This window comes from Rhinoderma darwinii, chromosome 5 (assembly GCF_050947455.1).
Source record: "Rhinoderma darwinii isolate aRhiDar2 chromosome 5, aRhiDar2.hap1, whole genome shotgun sequence".
Taxonomy (NCBI): domain Eukaryota; kingdom Metazoa; phylum Chordata; class Amphibia; order Anura; family Rhinodermatidae; genus Rhinoderma; species Rhinoderma darwinii.
In genome coordinates, this window is record NC_134691.1 from 79714657 (window position 1) to 79734319 (window position 19663).

Sequence of the window (19663 nt, forward strand, 5' to 3'; positions counted from 1 at the left end):
ACCAATCGGCATCATGCACTTCTCTCCATTCATTTAGTCAGCGCATAGGGATCCTGCTAGATCACTATGTGCTGCCCTTATACTGACACATTAACGTTACTGAAGTGTTTAGACAGTGAATAGACATTCCCTTCAGCCAGGACGGGATGTCTATTCATAATACCGACACTTCGTTAACGTTTCTGTGGTACTTACAGCAGAGCAAGCGTAGTCTCGCGAGATAACGCTGTAAATGACAGATTACAGGGCGATTACGCTTTGCTCTGCTCTAAGTACCACAGAAACTTTATTGAAGTATCGGGATTGTGAATAGACCTCCCGTCCTGGCTGGATGGATTGTCTACTCACTGTCTAAACACTTCAGTAACGTTAATGTGTCAGTATGAGACAGCACATAGTGATCTAGCAGGATCCCTATGCGCTGACTAAATGAATGGAGAGAAGTGCATGACGCTGATTGGTCAGCGTCATACACTCCTCTGTACAACGCCCACTTGGTCTAAAGTAAAAACATGCCCAGTTGGGCATTAAGAAACTAATTGGCATAAAGCTAAAATCGCTCCTAATGTGGTAAAAATAGATCGTTTTTCTAAATAAAAAGCACTGCTGTCACCTACATTATAGCTCCCATCTCCTTATGTAGGAGATAGGGTACTTATAATGTGGTGACACAGCCTCTTTTAATATAACGTGGCAGCACACATTCTCGACCCCCGCTCCATTTAATGTCCTCCTCACTTCGGATGATCAGTGAAGAGGAATGACCCAGCTTGTGGCTAGGTGTTGTCAATTCTGGGAATACCCCTTTAAAAAGATACGTTGTGGCTGTCTCTGTTCTAACAAAAAAAATACATGAATATAAAGGGTGTGAGTCAGACGGGTGGAATCAGAAAATACAGAAAAGTATCAAAACCATTTTTTCCCATTTGAAGCACCAAGATAGACAGACATGTCGTCCACTTCTGAACCATGATTTATTCTCAATTGGCCATAATTTTTTATAGTTTTATAACACAGAAAAGGGCCCTGCTGTAAATATTTAGAGACTATATAATCCGATTAAAGCTGTCAATGTCTCTCGGGTATGAGTAATGTATCCATATTTCTATATTTTTATTACACATGCAGCCAAGGCAAAGGATTTCCGTTATAACTTGTCAGAGGCTCTTCAAGGTAGGATTGCTTAGTGAAAACTTTAAAAAAAAAAGCGTGTATGTGTATATGTAATATAGTATGTGTGTATGTTTTGGCAGGTCGGCTCTAGATCATGAAAACATTTTATTTTAATCCTTCTACGTTGCCTTCTTCAAATTACCAAATTTTCCTTTTTCAAACTTTTTAACAAGGTTGGAGAGAGCACATCTACCTTTCTGGGTTTAGTTTTTACTTGTTAATTTTGTTTCCTTTCTCTTTAATGCTAAACTTTCATAAAATTGCATGTGAGAAAGTTTGCCAAGAACTGTTAAGGCCTCATTCACACGGCAGGGTTTCCCGGCCGGGTGCCGGCCGTTCATAAATCGGCCGGCACCCGGCTGCATTAGGAATAATAGACCCCTAATGGGGCTATTCACACGACCGATTTTTTTTGACGGCCGGGAAAACCGCCCGTCAAAAAATAGGACATGCTCTATTTTCGCCCGGGTACCCGGCCGCTCGGCTCCCATAGAAGTCTATGGGGCCGGGTAATACCCGGCCATCACCGGGATGTGTCCCGAGTGACAGCCGGGTTTTCCGGCTCTTGCGCTCTATCTCCTCCTCCTCACAGCGCAGAGTGCATGTGAGGAGGAGGAGTTGATGCCATTCTGACGAATGGCATCGCTGTACACGGTGTGGCAGGGCCGGGGTGTATAGCAGGTGGAAGGGAGCGCTGCGCTGGCTCCCTTCTCCTGCTTGTTTTAAAAGCACCCTGGCCCGGCGACACCTTCGATGGCGCCGCTAGCAGCTGCTGCTGCTGCGGCTGCTACTACTGTAGCGACGCCACTATAGCAGAGCGGGGAGGTATCTCCCCGCTCTGCTATGTGCTAGCCGCACTTTAGCTCCTTGAAGGAGCGGAATCCCCGTGTGTTCGGGGATTCCGCTCCTGGACAGAGCGCTTGATGTCTCTGTCCATATCTGGGCAGTGGCATCAGGGGAAACTCCTGAAGCGGAATCCCCGAACACATGGGGATTCCCCTTCAGGAGTTGCCGCTGATGTCACTGTCCAGATCTGCCCGGCCCGGCACGGATGCATAACTTTATGCAAACCGGCCGGGCAGAATGGCCGATTTTACCGGCCGGCACTCGGGCTCAGACGCGACCCGGTCGTGTGAATCCCGCCTTAGCCTCTTTTACTTCAACATTCTGCCCTGATTATATAAAGTCCGGTGGCGGAATAGTAGAAAAAAAACATGTAGTCATTTTTGTAAACTAAAGAAATACAGCAGACTGCTAAGTAGAGCTAACTTATGATTCCACTGTATTTATTGGCCTTCTCTTTAGGCCCAAATTTCTGTGCTGGTTAATTTCTCAATATATCTATCATGGTCGGAGCTAAGTTTTTTTTTTTCTTCCACAGAGCTCCAAATTCCCTGCATAGACATAGTTAAATGATACAAATATGGCTACCTGCAGCGGTCATTGGGGAACTTACAGCATAGTGTTTATACATTGAACTGAATAATAGAACAGTATGCAGTGAGGTCATAAGCCCTCCCCCTAGTGGCGGCTCCAGGTAGCCAGGCGTTTAACATTTACCTTCTGTCTTTTCAGGTGATTTGATTCTCTGTCATAAAAATGACGTTTGAACTGCTATAAAGATATATTAAGAAATTAACTTTTAGGTAGCTCTGCTTTGATTAAAGGGTAATTAAACTTTCAACAATCTATTGACATGTAATAGTGACATGTCAGAAGCTTTGATCAGTGGGGGTCCGCGTACTGAGACCCCCACCAATCGCTAAAACGAGCGGAACAAGCGCTGCGGTGAGTGCTGAGCTGGTTGGCTTCTGAAACGTGTTTTTTTTCCCTCTGAAAATAGAGTAGCTGGTGTAAGGGGTCATTAGAAAGTCTATGGGGCCCGTGCACCATTACATCGGCTTTCCTGAAAAAGCCGATCAGAATCGAAGCGGCTCTGCGCTCGCACAAGCGCTTCCTCCACTTCGTGCACAGAAATCCCCCCAATCGCTAAAATGAAGCCCCGCGACAAACTTCTGACGTCACTATGGCATGTCAGAAGGTTGATAGTTTAGTTACCATTTAAATGTAAAGGTGGCTTTTTACTGAATGCAGCCACCAATGTAAGTAATAGATGTTTTCTCTCCCCTTTGCTTACATTGCTGGCTGCACGTAGAGAACCCCATTACTACTTGGGGGCATTGTTGGGCTGAAGCTCTGGATTGCCTTCCGTTATTACAGGGTTGATGCTACTATGAAATGTTTCTGAAGATAATTAATTTCTGCTTGTTTCCATACAGAAAATGTATAACTTGCATGGCCAACTCTATTTGCATTTAGTTCCTTATCTGTTGCAGCTTGGTGTAATCATATGGGGATGGGATATATTTTTCTTTAAATTTGTCAAAGGACAAAGCAGAGCAACGTCGTAGATTGTAATTTGTTGAACAGTGAAAGATTTATTCATTTATTTGTTTTAGTTTTTTTTAACAAACACAAATTTCTATGAAAATGGGACGGTTATTGTTTTCTCATTTGTAGATCACAAAGAATATTAACCCCTTCCCTCTTTAGCCACTTTTGACCTTCCTGACAGAGCCTCATTTTTCAAATCTGACATGTGTCACTTTATGTGGTAATAACTCCGGAATGCTTTCACCTATCCAAGCGATTCTGAGATTGTTTTCTCGTGACACATTGGACTTTATGTTACTGGCAAAATTTGCTCGATATGTTCAGTATTTAATTGTGAAAAACACCAAAATTTAGCGAAAAATTGCAAAAATTAGCATTTTTCTCAATTTAAATGTATCTGCTTGTAAGACAGGCAGTTATAATACACAAAATTGTTGCTAATTAACATCCCCCATATGTCTACTTTAGATTGGCATCGTTTTTTGAACATCCTTTTATTTTTCTATGACCTCACAAGGCTTAGAACATTAGCAGCAATTTCTCACATTTTCAAGAAAATTTCAAAAGGCTATTTTTACAGGGGCCAGTTCAGTTGTGAAGTGGTTTTGAGGGCCTTATATATTAGAAACCCCAAAAAAGTCACCCCATTTTAAAAACTTCACCCCTCAAAGTATTCAAAACAGCATTTAGAAAATGTCTTAACCCTTTAAACATTTCACAGGAATTAAAGCAAAGTAGAGGTGAAATTTACAAATTTCATATTTTTCTGCAGAAATACATTTTTAATACAATTTTTTTTATAACACAGAAGGTTTTACCAGAGAAATGCAACTCAATATTTGTTGCCCAGTTTTTGCAGTTTTAGGAAATATCCCACATGTGGCCGTAGCGTGCTACTGGACTGAAACACCGGCCTCAGAAGCAAAGGAGCACCTAGTGGATTTTGGGGCCTTATTTTTGTTAGAATATATTTTAGGCACCATGTCAGGTTTGAAGGGCTCTTGCGGTGCCAAAACAGTCAAAATCCCCCAAAAGTGACCCCATCTGGGAAACTAGACACCTCAAGGAAATTATCTAGGGGTGTAGTGAGCATTTTCACCGCACAGGTTTTTTACAGAAATTATTGGAAGTAGGCCGTGAAAATTAAAATCAACATTTCTTCAAAGAAAATGTAGGTTTAGCGATTTTTTTTCTCATTTCCACAAGGACTAAAGGAGAAAAAGCACCGCAAAATTTGTAAAGCAATTTCTCCCGAGTAAAACAATACCTCACATGTGGTAATAAACGGTTGTTTGGAGACACGGCGTGGCTGAGAAGGGAAAGAGCGCCATTTGGCTTTTGGAGTTCACATTTAGCAGGAATGGTTTGCGGAGGCCATGTCACATTTACAAAGCCCCTGAGGGGACAAAACAGTGAAAACCCCAAACAAGTGACCCCATTTTGGAAACTATACCCCTTGAGGAAATTATCTAGGGGTATAGTGAGCATTTTGACCCCACAGGTTTTTTGCAGAAATTTTTGCAAGTAGGCTGTGAAAATGAAAATCTACATTTTTTCAAATAAAATGTAGGTTTAGCTAATTTTTTTTCATTTCCACAAGGACTAAAGGAGAAAAATCACCATAAAATTTGTAAAGAAATTTCTCCCGAGTAAAACAGTACCCCACATGTGGTAATAAACGGCTGTTTGGACACACGGCGAGGCTGAGAAGGGAAAGAGCGCCATTTGGCTTTTGGAACTCAAATTTAGCAGGAATGGTTTGCGGAGGCCATGTTACATTTACAAAGCCCCTGAGGGGACAAAACAGTGGAAACCCCCCACAAGTGACCCCATTTTGGAAACAACACCCATTGAGGAAATTATCTAGGGGTATAGTGAGCGATTTGACACCACAGTTTTTTTGCAGAAATTATTGGAAGTAGGCCCTGAAAATAATAATCTACATTTTTTCAAAGAAAATGTAGGTTTAGCTAATTTTTTCTCATTTCCAGAAGGACTAAAGGAGAAAAAGCACCACAAAATTTGTAAAGCAATTTCTCCCGAGTAAAACAATACCCCACATGTGGTAATAAACGGCTGTTTGGACACACGGCAGGGCTTAGAAGGGAAAGAGCACTATTTGACTTTTTGAGATCACATTTAGCAGGAATGATTTGCGGAGGCCAGGTCACATTTGCAAAGCCCCTGAGGGGACAAAACAATGAAAACGCCCAAAAAGGGACTCCATTTAGGAAACTACACCTCTTGAAGAATGCATCTAGGGGTGTAGTGAGCATTTTGACCCCACAGATGTTTCATAGAATTTATTAGAATTAGGCAGTGAAAATAAAAACAGTCCTTTTTCTTCAATAAGACGTAGCTTTAGCGCAAATTTTTTCATTTTCTCAACAAATAAAGGAAAAAAAGAACCCAACATTTGTAAAGCTATTTCTCCCGAGTACGGCAATACCCCATATGTGGTCATAAACTGCTGTTTGGGCAAACGGCAGGGCTCAGAAGGGAAGGACCGCCATTTGGAGTGCAGATGTTGCTGGATTGGTTTCTGGGCACCTGTGGGCCCAAAACAGTGGAAACCCCCCAGAAGTGACCCCATTTTGTAAACTACACCCCTCAATGCATTTACCAAGGGGTGTAGTAAGCATTTTAACCCTGCAGGTGTTTTGTAGAAATTAGTGTGCGCTCAATGTTGCAGAGTGAAAATGGGATTTTTTTCCATAGATATGCCAATATGTGGTGCCCGGCTTGTGCCACCATAACAAGACAGCTCTCTAATTATTATGCGGTTTTTCCCGGTTTTAGAAACACCCTACATGTGGCCCTAATCTTTTGTCTGGACATATGACAGGGCTCAGAAGTGAAGAGTACCATGCGGAGTGGAGGCCTAATTTGGCGATTTACAAAGTATTGGTTCACAACTGCAGAGGCTCAGATGTGAAATAATAAAAAGAAACCCCTGATAAGTGACCCCATTATGGAACTGCACCCCTCAAGGCATTTATTAAGGGGTGTAGTGAGCATTTTCACCCCACAGGTCTTTTCCATAAATGAATGCGCTGCGGATGGTGCAAATTAAAAATTTATATTTTTCCCTAGATATGCCATTCAGTGGCAAATATGTCATGCCCAGCTTATGACGCTGGAGACACACACCACAAAAATTGTTAAAAGGGTTCTCACGGGTATGACGGTGCCATATATGTTGAAGGAAACTGCTGTTTGGGCACGCTGTAGGGTTCAGGGCCGAGGGAGCACCATTTGGCTTTTGGAGAGCGGATTTTGCTTGGTACTATATTTGTTTGAGTATTGCTGGTGTTTTATAATGTGGGGGTACATGTAAGCGGGGCGGAGTATATAAGGGGCATAGTCAGGTGGTATAAAAAAATAAAAATAATCCATAGATGTGTGTTACGCTGTGAAGCAATCCTTTCTGCACAGGCCGGTGTCGCACTGATAAATGGTGTCATTTCTTATCCCCCTTTTGGTCCACACTCCGCGCCTTTGTAGTTTGGGGAATTTTGCTGGGAAAGTATTATCCTGGTATAATACGGGCACCGTCGCTTCCATCGGATATGATTGGGCCCTCCCTTCCTGGTTCCCCAATTTTAGGTCCTTGATAAATCGCCTCTTGAAACAGAAGAAATGTTCTCCTCGGGCACAACTGCATATTTATTTATTTCCTGACTTATTGGAGCCATAACTAATTTTATTTTTCATAGACGTAGCGGTATGAGGGCTGGTTTGTTGCGGGACGAGCTGTAGTTATTATTGGTACCATTTTGGGGTACATGTGACTTTTTGATCACCTTTTATCCTATTTTTTGGGATGCCAGGTAAACCAAAAAACGCAATTCTGGCACAGCTTTTTTTGGTTTTTTTTTATACAGAGTTCACCACGCATTATAAACTACATGTTACCTTTATTCTGCGGGTCAGTACGATTCCGGCGATACCTCATTTATAGAACTTTTTTATGTTTTACAACTTTTTGCACAATAAAATTACTTTTGTAAAAAGAATGTATTTTTTCTGTCGCCAAGTTGTGAGAACCATAACGTTTTAATTTTTTTGTCGACGGAGTTGTATGAGGGCTTGTTTTTTGCGGGACGAGCTATAGTTTTTATAGGTACCATTTTTGGATACGTGCGACTTTTTGATCACTTTTTATTGTAATATTTGTAGGGCAAAGTGACTAAAAAACAGAAACTCTGGTAACGTTTTTTACGGGTTTTTTTTACGCTGTTCACCGCGTGCAATAAATAATATAATATTTTGATACCTCCGGTCGTTACGGTCGTGGCGATACCAAATACATATGGTTTATTATTATTTTTCAATAATAAAGGACTTGATAAGAGTAAAAGGGGGATTGTGTGTTATTTGATTACTTGAAACTTTTATTGTTTTCAAACTTTTATTTTTTGCACTTTTTTTTACACTTTTTTATACTTTTTTTTACACTTTTTCTCAAGTCCCACTAGGGGACTTGAAGGTCCAACGGTCAGATTTTTTTTTTTCTAATACATTGCACTACCTATGTAGTGCAATGTATTAGATCTGTCAGTCATTCACTGACAGCAAGCCGTTTAGGCTTCGCCTCCCGGCGGGGCCTAAATCGGCTTCCGTAATGGCAGAGCAGGAGACCATTGTGTCTCCTGTTGCCATAACAGCAGTCGCCAGTCCCGATTGCCTGTCAGGGCTGGCGATCTGCTTGTAACCGCTACGATGCAGCAATCGCTTTCGATTGCTGCATCGAAGGGGTTAATGGCAGGGATCGGAGCTAGCTCCGGTTCCTGCCGTTACAGGTGGATGTCAGCTGTACAGTACAGCTGACTTCCACCGCTGATGACGCCGGATCAGCTCCTGACCCGGCGCCATCTTGCCGGCAGCTACGGAAGCCGATCAGGCTCCGCCGCCGGGCGGATCTTGACCGGCTTCGGTGCTAGGCAGACCGGGAGGCCAGTATTAGGCCTCCGGTTGCCATTGCAGCCACCGGAACCCCGGCAATTTCATTACTGGGGTTCCGATGAGCTGCAAACACCTTAAGTGCAGCGATCGCGTTTGAGCGCTGCACTTAAGGGGTTAATGGCGGGGATCGAAGCTAATTTCGGTCCCCGCCGTTACAGTCGGATGTCAGCTGTAAGATACAGCTGAGATCCGGTGATGATGGGACCGGCTCAGCTTCTGAGCCGGTGCCAAACGTTTGACGTACATGTACGGCAAGATGCGGGAAGTCAGTACTTTCCATGACGTACATGTACGGCAAATGTCGGGAAGGGGTTAAAGGGGTTGTGTAGTTTAGAGAAACCTTTTTTATATATCCTACTAGTGATTCCTATTCTGTGTTAATAGAGGGGGGGGGGGTCTTCTGTTGAAGATTCTTATCTCTTGTCCAAAGTGAAGAACGGTTACAAGATCGTATAGTACTGGACAGGTCCTCCAGAGCAAGAAACAAACAACTCATTGCTTTGAATGTTGCACTGTGTAATTCTTAATTTCTCCTGTGGTGGCGCTCTAGGAAAATTGAAAACTTTCTGCCAAGTTTCCCCTCAGACTGCAGCTGATCGCTGAGGTTTCTGTGGGACTTACTCACACAGCACAGCGTGATCTCGCGAGATCACACTTTATTGCGATTTAAATCTCACAGAAACTTTACCGAAGTGTCGGGAATGTGAATAGACATCACATCCTGGCTGAAAGCGATATCTATTCACTCTCATGACACTTCAGTAAAGTTAATGTGGGTGTATGTGACAGCACAGCGATTACAGCTAAAAATGAATGGCGAGAAGTGTATGACGCTGATTGGTCAGCGTCCTACACTTCTCTGTACAACGCCCAGTTGGTAAAAAGGTGTAAAAACGCCCAGTTGTCTATTCAGAAACGAATTGGCATAAATCTAAAATTGCTCATAACTTGCTCAAAATTTATCGTTTTTCAAAATAAAAACCACAGTTGTTATCTACATTACAGCGCTGATCAGATTATGTAGGAGATAGGGCACTTATAATCTGGTGACAGAGCCTCTTTAAACACATGAGCTGTGGGTGGTATTGCAGGTTAGCCCCATTTACTTCTTCCCTTTTCCCGTCCCTTGGTTGAACTTGATGGACATGTGTCTTTTTTCAGCCGTACTAACTATGTAACTATGTAACTTGAATGAGACTTAGCTGCAATACCACATTAGAGCCCGTGGACAAGTATGGTTCCGTTTATGGAAGATGGCAGCCATGTTCTAATCTCATGAAACCCCTTAAAATGAATTCTTACTATTCTCCAAGTTTATAATTTGTTCTGAATTTCTTAACCAGGAAAACTTGGAGATTACGATGCTGACGGCGATGGAGATTTTGACGTGGATGATGCCAAGGTTTTGCTAGGTAAGTACATGCTTCTTTTGTTGTTTTGTGCTGGTTGATTTGCAAAGTCTGTAAGCAGTTTACTATATAGCTTGCCTTTTTATTGTTTGCTCATGTCCCAAAAATAAATTTTTAACATGTTAAATGCATTCTACACGGAATACGGTGACAGTGTATATCGGTTATCTATACTGCGGCATATGTTTTATTACAAGATTAATTTACCCTTTTATATGCATGCTATTTGTGTTTTATACAATGCATGCATACACCCAGCCATTGTGTTTATCTTCATGAGAAATTAATCTTCTGTCTAAATTATGTCTTGGAAATTTAGCAGATTTAATTCCCACTCAAATTCAATTTGTTTACTTAAAGGGGTTTTCCAAGGGAAAAGAAAACCAAGAAAAAAATAAAAAATTCTTAATATTCTTATATTTGGGGTCCGTCACTGTTCACTCCCTGCAGAGATTCGGGTTCGCTTCCATATCTCTGACACCTGATGCGTGATAACGTGTCTTCTTTTGGAAAGACATGTCACTTGAGCGAGCCGTCTTTTCACTGGCTGGCCTGCTTTAGTGTCATCGCTATGGTTATCATGTTACTGTATTGGTCTATGATTGGCCGCCCCCTTACGTGAAATGTCATTACGCATAATCTGTGTAAACGGGTGAGCTGACCAGCCATGAAGAAGAAATAGTGACAAATTCTAAATGTAAGTGTATTATTTATTATGTATTATGTATTATTTATTATTTATTATGGCCTTTTTTTTTTTTTCCACAAAACCCCTTTTAACTTCCATAAATCGATGTTGTATCTGTTAAACTGGATTATCAAATGTGTTTCCTTTTCACTTGATGGTCGGCGTTCATGCATGTTTGCTCATATCGTTGTCATTTCAGTCAGTATTGTCATGAATACTTTAAAGCAGAGCTACTTTATTAAATTAATAGAAAACAGCTTAAATAGTCATACAGAAGTATGCGAAATGCGCATTTTATGTGTTGGAACAATCTGAAAGAATAGAGCTGGAGCCTTGTGACGTTGTAATATAATCTTTATCATCTTTATATGGGGTTCAAACCTCTTTATTATGGAATACAGTTAAATTGATAAACAAAACTCTATACATCCATAAAGCATAAAGAAAAATAGTGGGAAAAACAAAGAACCAGCTACCGAATAGTAATTTATCATCTTTATATAATGGCATGGCAATGATTGTATGCTGTATATGTTACAGCTTAGCCCACCTGTGGGCAAAAATATTATATTTATATGTCGAGATTTATAGAGATGCAAAGGATAAGCGGCAACTTTAAAATATCTTTCCCTTTACCATATATCCTTTCTGATGAAGACCACTCCTTTTCATATGTACATAGGGATATCCTAGGCGGGGTGGTCTTCTCTAATGACCTATCTATGTATTACAAGGTAGGCCATTTAGTTAGGCCTCATGCACACGGCCGTGCCCGTGATTGCGTGCGCGGCCGGCCACCGACACCCGCGGACCACATTTTCATGCTGTGCTCCTATACAAAGTATGGAAGCACGGCCCGCAAAGAACGAAAAGTAGGACGTGCTCCATATTTCCGTATTGCAGTCCACAACTACAGAGTTTTGTTTTTTTACGGTCGTGTGCATGGGTCCTAAAATGTATGGCCAGCCGCAGGGTGTGCGGTGGGCTGGCTTCAATCTATAAAAGGGTTTCTGTGATGAGAAAACTTTCATTAGTAGTGTTGGTAATATGTAAAAACAAAACAAACTATACCTGCTAACTTTATTATACTTTACTTATTACATATTTACTTTGGCATATATTTGAGATCATTGGCTGATCATGCACACTGGTGCAAGTTTTATTTTTTGCTGTACTTCACTTTAAATCTAATAAAATGGCTTCACCAAGTCAACATTGTGTGTAAAATTAGATAAAAAATGTAGTCCTCTGACAACGTTACATTAAAATTTTATAGTCCATTTTGTGTGGGATTTTTACATTTTTGTATCTTTATTCCTCATCGAGCTAAATAAATGTAAAGGATTTAGAAAATATTAGTGTTTTTATTGCCTAACCCTTTTCTGTGCTTTCCAGCATTGAAGGCTTGTGTAATGGTGCGTTATTAGTCAAACAGTGGCGCTGCCCAGTCTTTGTACAAAGAAAGGTGTAGTCGTCTTCTGTTGACTTAGCCTTGTCAGGCGCCGTTTGTCATCTATGGCACAAGTCACTTTTAACCCCTTTAGGACACAGCCTGTTTTGGCCTTCAGGACACAGCCTATTTTTTCAAATCTGACATGTGTCACTTTATGTGGTAATAACTCCGGAATGCTTTTACCTATCCAAGCGATTCTGAGATTGTTTTCTCGTGACATATTGTACTTTATGTTAGTGAAAAAATTTGGTCGATAAATTCAATATTTATTTGTGAAAAACTTCAAATTTTAGCAAAAATGTGCAAAAATTAGCATTTTTCTAAATTTAAATGTATTTGCTTGTGAAACAGATAGTAACACCACACAAAATAGTTACTAGTTACCATTTCCTATATGTCTACTTTATGTTTGCATCATTTTTTTTCACGTACTTTTATTTTTCTAGGACGTTACGAGGCTTAGAAATTTAGCAGCAATTTCTCATATTTTCAATAAAATTTCAAAAGGCTATTTTTTCAGGGACCAGTTCAGTTCTGAAGTGGCTTTGAGGGCCTTATATATTAGAAAGTCCCCATAAATCACCCCATTTTGAAAACTGTACCCCTCAAGGTATTCAAAACCACATTCAGAAAATATTTTAACCCTTTAGGCGTTTCACAGGAATTAAGGCAAAGTAGAGGTGAAATGTGCAAATTTCATTTTTTTTGCCGAAATTCATTTGTAATAAAAAAAAATCTGTAACACAGAAGGTTTTACCAGGGAAACGCAACTCAATATTTATTGCCCAGATTCTGCAGATTTTAGAAATATCCAACATGTGGCCCTAGTGTCCTAATGGACTGAAGCACAGGCCTCAGAAGCAAAGGAGCAGCTAGTTGATTTCGGGGCCTCCTTTTTTTAGGAATATATTTTAGGCACCATGTCAGGTTTGAGGAGGTCTTGTGGTACCTAAACAGCCGAAACCCCCCCAAAGTGACCCCATTTTGGAAACTACACCCCTCAAGGCATTTTTCTAGGGGTATAGTTAGCATTTTGACCCCACAGTTTTTTTGCAGAATTTAGTGGAATTAGTCTGTGAAGATGAAAATCACCTATATTTCTGTGGAAACATAGAATTTTTTCATTTTTACAAGGAATAAAGGAGAAAAAGCCGCCCAACATTTGTAAAGCAATTTCTCCCGATTACGGCAATACCCCATATGTGGTCGTAAACTGATGTTTGGACCCACAGCAGGGCTCAGAAGGGAGGGAGCGCCTTTTGGATTTTGGAAGCAGATTTTGCTGGATTGGTTTTCAGTGCCATGTCGGGTTTGCAACGCCCCGGAGGGACCAAAACAGTGGAAACCCCCCAAAAGTCACCCTATTTTGGAATCTACACCCCTCAAGGAATTTTTCTAGGGGTATAGTGAGCATTTTGGCCCCTCAGGATGTTTTTTAGAGCTAGGGTGACCAAAAAACAGCGATTTTGGCGCTTTAAATTCTTTATTTATTACAGCGTTCACCGTGCTCAATAAATTACGTTTTAATTTATTCTGCCGGTCGGTACGATTACGCCGATACCATATGTGTATAGTTTTTTTTAAGTTTTGCAGCGTTTGCACAATAAAATGAAGTTTCTATAAAATAATTTATTTTCTGGGACACGCTATTCTGAGCCGTAACTTTTTTATTTTTTCGTCAAAAAAGCTGTGGGAGGTCTTGTTTTTTGCGGGACGGGTTGTAGTTTTTATTGGTACCATTTTGGGGTAAATGCAACTTTTTGATCACTTTTTATTCTATATCTTGGGAGGGGTGGTGACCAAAAAATAGCGATGCTGACAGTTTTCAGTTTATTTTGTTTGTGGCGTTCACCGTGCGGAAAAATTAACATTATAGTTTCATAGATTGGGTCGTTACGAACGCGGCGATACCAAATATGTGTACTTTTTTTTTAACGTTTTCATTTTTTCCCTATAATAAATGATTTATTATAGGAAAACAAAACCTTTTATTTTTACACTTTTATAAAACATTTTTATTAACTTTTTTTTACTTTTTACACTTTATATTTTTGACCTGCAGCTCTGATCGCTGCTAGAATACATTACACTACCTAGGTAGTGTAATGTATTCCAACTGTCAGTGTGACGTCACAGTCACTTTGACAGTTGGTCTACGAGGATCAGCAGAGGCTGATCCTCATAGGCTGACATACATGGCAGACCTGGGGGCCGTTGTCTGGCCCCCAGGTGCCATCACAAGCATCAGAAGCCCCCACGATTGCATGGGGGCTGCTGATGCGCTACAAACCCGCTACATGCGGAGATTGCAATCGAGCCCCGCATGTAACGGGTTAATTGCCGAAATCAGCGGCGATGAGCCGCTGATCGGCAACACTGGAGAGTGTCCGCTGTCGGGGACAGCTGATCTCCAAGTTCCCGATGCACACTGTCGCCGACAGTGTGCATCGGGAACGACACAGTGACTTCCTGTCACTCTGACAGGAAGCCTATCAGGACCAGCCGAAGGTTGGTCCTGATGGGCTTCTGTCCATGGCAGACCCGGAAGCCATTGTTTGGCTTCCGTTTGCCATACTAACTATCGGCAGACCCCGCGATTTCGGACGGGGGTCTGCCGATATGTTAGAAACCCCTAAAATTCGGCGATTGCACCCGATCGCCGAATTTAAGGGGTTAATGCGCCGAAATCAGCGGCAAAGGACCGCTGGCCGGCAAGAGGGGAGTGTCAGCTGTCGGCGACAGCTGACCTCCTGGTTCCCGGTGCACACTGTCGCCGACAGTGTGCACCGGGATTAACTCAGTAACTGTACGTCCTCGTGCGGGAAGTAACTTCCCGCAACGATGTACAGTTACGTCCTGGTGCGGATAGGGGTTAAATGTACTGCTCTGTAAATAAGACTTTATTTACTCTATGATGTTTACGAGCGCGTAAAACATGACGTTCAACCTATGCCATATCTCAAAACGGAAAAATTGTACATTCACTGGGACATATTGTGGTGGACATTGCACCATCTTGGTACTAACATCGGTACTTATGAAAGTTATGATAGAAATCATTCTGCGAATGTTACTTAAAGAGGCTCTGTCACCAGATTTTGCAACCCCTATCTGCTATTGCAGCAGATCGGCGCTGCAATGTAGATTACAGTAACGTTTTTATTTTTTAAAAACGAGCATTTTTGGTCAAGTTATGACCATTTTTGTAGTTATGCAAATGAGGCTGGCAAAAGTCCAAGTGGGTGTGTTTAAAAGTAAAAGTCCAAGTGGGCGTGTATTATGTGCGTACATCGGGGCGTTTTTAATACTTTTACTAGCTGGGCGTTCTGAAGAGAAGTATCATCCACTTCTCTTCAGAACGCCCAGCTTCTGCCAGATCACGCTGTGACGTCACTCACAGGTCCTGCATCGTGTCAGACGAGCGAGGACACCGGCACCAGAGGCTTCAGTTGATTCTGCAGCAGCATCGGCGTTTGCAGGTAAGTCGATGTAGCTACTTACCTGCAAACGCTGATGCTGCTGCAGAATCAACTGTAGCCTCTGGTGCCGGTGTCCTCGCTCGTCTGACACGATGCAGGACCTGTGAGTGACGTCACAGATCTGCACTGCCAGAAGCTGGGCGTTCTGAAGAGAAGTGGATGATACTTCTCATCAGAGCGCCCAGCTAGTAAAAGTATTAAAAACGCCCCGATGTACGCACACAATACACGCCCACTTGGACTTTTACTTTTAAACACACCCACTTGGACTTTTGCAAGCCTCATTTGCATAACTACAAAAATGGTCATAACTTGGTCAAAAATGCTCGTTTTTTAAAAATAAAAACGTTACTGTAATTTACATTGCAGCGCCTATCTGCTGCAATAGCAGATAGGGGTTGCAAAATCTGGTGACAGAGCCTCTTTAAATCCAAATGTAATCCTGATTTAGATGGATTAAATTGGTAATATGGAGTCAAACATAAAAAAGTGCCTTTAATTTTTACATCCACTTTTTAGATCGGTTGTTCCTGTCCTCCAATTATCTATTGTACACATGGAATTTCCTCGCGTAATTTTTCCTAAAAAACACATATGGTACCTTAATGTTAATAATCACGTCATACTTTTTGTTTGTAATAAGACTTTACAACCAGCAAAATCCAGAAAAGATTTTGTTGTAATAATCATAGCTATATGCCATCACTTTCTGTGATCAAAAAACCCATTTAATGTTGGCTTATTATATATATATATATATATATATATATATATATATATATAAAAAATCCCATTCACTTGCGTTGCTCTCTGTTGTGGGTTTTCGGTGCGGAATCTACACTAGAAATCTGCTACATGTGAACGTCACCGCAGAACAATCTTCATTTGAACTCTAGCTGGTCAATGTTTGCATGTAAGCCCCCCCCCCCTTATGTTAATGTGAACGGAGTGCTCCCTTGTTGCCTGTTAAAAATCTGCGTGATTTATCTTTTGCGTTGTACATTTTTCATTGAACTTTCATTCAGTTTTCCTTTATATTTCCCACCTCCATTGTCCGAGAGAAGTGAGTGGATGAAGCCATTTGCACACCCCTGCTCTTCATGGCCCTTGTGTCTACTTAACTGCTCCTCTTCTTCTTTCTTTTTTTCTCTTTCCCTTTTACCCTTGCGTAGGCCTCACCAAAGATGGCAGTAGTGTGAATATTGATTCTCTAGAGGAAGTCCTTAATATTTTAGCTGAGGAAAGCTCTGATTGGTTTTATGGCTTCCTCTCCTTTCTTTATGATGTAATGACTCCTTTTGAAACGGTAGAAGAAGAGGAGAACGATGCCACAGACGATGTTGATGGTACGTCACAGAACGAAGGGGTTCAGGGAAAAAAGACCTGTGTCATACTGGATTTGCAGAACCAATAACCTCTCTTCACAGACCAGATACTAATTTCTCTCTGTGGTTTTGTTTTTTCTCATAAGTAAAGCCACAAGAAACGGGATCTCCCACTTCATAGTGGACAGTCTGGATTGAAGAAGCCATGTCGTGCCCACATAGCCAAGTGTCTTACTTGGCAGATCCTGTACTCTATAGAATGATTAATAGTACAGGTTGGTCTTCAATCCCAGTGAAGATTTCTGCAATCCAGGTCTTGTGTGTTCCTCTTTTTCATTTCACTAAGCTTTGCACAATTACCCTTCCATGGTTTAGGAGGCACGCACTGATGAAGTTCTAGTACTAATGGCGATGTACCATATGACACTGGCAGATGCCACATGCTCCCAGCCATCCTGCAACATTCCATGTCTTTCATAGTCCCAAGGTACCTAATAATACAGCGACACTAAAGTAGTTTTGCCGAAGAGTCTTTTCCCATCTTCATCTCTCACATTATTATTTAATATGTCTGTCTGATAGGCCTAGTAAGTTGGGACTATTCCTGCTTCCGGAGCTTTCTCCGTTCCTAACAGTGACACTGATTGGAACACCAGAGATCTAACCTTGCTCTCGCTTGGCTGTAGCAAACTTACGGCATGGTTCTCCGGTCATAATTTTTGCTTGGCTGTAAAACTTTTTTATGTCTTAACACTGCTTTCCAAGTGTTGATGGGGACTTCTGTAAACCGTACAAATAAAACCGGTTTCTTTTTATGAGGTTATTTATTTTTTTTTGTTATATAAAACTAAAGATCTTCCATTCATTTTACTGTTTTATTTATTAGTAATTAAAAAAGAAAAAAAAAATACTAAAACTTTAAATGTTTTTTGATGCAAATAAAGTCTTTCCGAATACATTTTGAGTAGTATGTTTGTTGGTGTCTTATTGATTGAGATCTTTACCTTCTCAACCACTCTGTTATAGAGGTTTACAAGTTTTAACATTTGGTGAGAAGCAGGGATTTATTTATTGATAGAACACAAAATATGACCCCTGCCTTTAGAATTTTGAATGTGATTTGTTTAAGTTTAAAATGCCATTAATGAGCTTTTATATTTACAATCTGTTTTAAAGGTAGCCTGGCGCAGCGCAGGTTCTCTTCAGGTGATTTCTTTCATGACTTTCAACGCTGAACTAGTGTATGCAATTCCGTCCATTAAATAGCCCCCTGATGTGAGGCAAGAAAAAGTGAGACTGAAATAAAGAAAAAAAAAACACCTCTTCCTATAGGGCTACAGTAAAGTGAACCATTTTTACATGGTAGCCTTTTCATCGCTCAAACAATGCTGTGGCTACTTTTTTCGTTTGCAAATTACTCTATAGGGGGGATCGTAGCTTTGAAATCTTTCCCTGCAGGGGTCCCAGGCAAATAAGGATTCCCAGTTGTTAAAGAGGCTCTGTCACCAGATTTTCAAATCCCTATCTCCTATTGCAGCAGATCGGCGCTGCGATGTAGATAACAGGAACGGGTTTCTTTTTCAAAAACGAGCATTTTTGGCCAAGTTATGAGCATTTTTATATTTATGCAAATGAGCCTTTCTTATGGACAACTGGGCGTTTTTAATCTTATTTCCAACTATTGTGTTCGTTACATCTGGGTGTGTTTACTTGTTTTACTAGCTGGGCGTTGTGAATGGAATCAGCATCATCCACTTCTCTTCGTTACCACCCAGCTTCTGGCAGTTCACAGACACACAGCGTGTCCTCGCTCGTCCCTCCTGTGGGAGGAAGTGAGTGACGTCCCAGCGTGATCTCGCGAGGACACGCTGTGTCGTCAGCATCATACACTTCTATTCACAACGCCCAGCTAGTAAAACAAGTAAACACGCCCAGATGTAACGAACACAATACACGCCCAGTTGGAAATGAGATTAAAAACGCCCAGTTGTCCATAAGAAAGCCTCATTTGCATAAATATAAAAATGCTCATAACTTGGCCAAAAATGCTCGTTTTTGAAAAAGAAAAACGTTCCTGTTATCTACATTGCAGCGCCGATCTGCTGCAATAGGAGATAGGGATTTGAAAATCTGGTGACAGAGCCTCTTTAAGGGGAGTTTTCATAGTATATCACACAACCCTTACACTGTCTAATGGACCCGTTAACTCTGTTTTCCTATTAACATATTTAACTAGCTTTCTTTTTAGCTCTGGACCATATTGTTTAGTGGGCACAGTATCGCTGGTTCCCTTTTAATCCTAGAAGTACTCAGAAATGTACAGTATATCTGACCCAAGCTGAATAAAAGTCCAATCCTGCAAAGTGAGCGACCTATAACTGCATTAAAGCAGTATACAGACACACATCCATGATATACTCCACTATTATAGTCTAGACTTTTTTTTTTTTTTTTTTTATTCGGCAGAATGGGAAGCCACGAACAAAAAAAAAAAAAGCTGCATTGGCTCTGGCAGGCTGGACCCAGCTATATATTACGTCATGAGCATTAAAAATGTTTTTGTTCCAGCCTCCGCTTCAGAAGCCAAATCTACGGCAAACCGGTGATCGCCAGGCTGGCTTCAATTTTAAAAAGGTTTAGTCTTGTTGAGAAATCGTCTTTAATGGGTACTGTATATACTACTTGACCCCTTCAATGGCTACTAAATCTACTACTTGGAAGTATTGGCAAGCTCTATTTACAAGCCTATATAACCGTACGCCTTGCAGCACTGTATA

The 19663-nt window shown here is 41.1% G+C and overlaps 1 protein-coding gene across 11 annotated transcripts in view; it reads left to right on the forward strand.

Annotated features, from left to right (window-relative positions):
- Window positions 1-19663, forward strand: part of ASPH (aspartate beta-hydroxylase) — a 214222-nt gene that overhangs the window by 39973 nt on the left and 154586 nt on the right. For 6 of the 11 annotated variants that reach the window (XM_075826191.1, XM_075826193.1, XM_075826196.1 and 3 more), the window contains exons 3-4: window positions 1129-1173; window positions 9876-9944. In XM_075826191.1, the coding sequence (XP_075682306.1) occupies window positions 1129-1173; window positions 9876-9944 (114 nt within the window). Of the gene's footprint in view, window positions 1-1128; window positions 1174-9875; window positions 9945-16733; window positions 17765-19663 lie in introns of those variants that run through there. The other 5 variants (XM_075826194.1, XM_075826198.1, XM_075826200.1 and 2 more) reach the window with 4 other exon arrangements.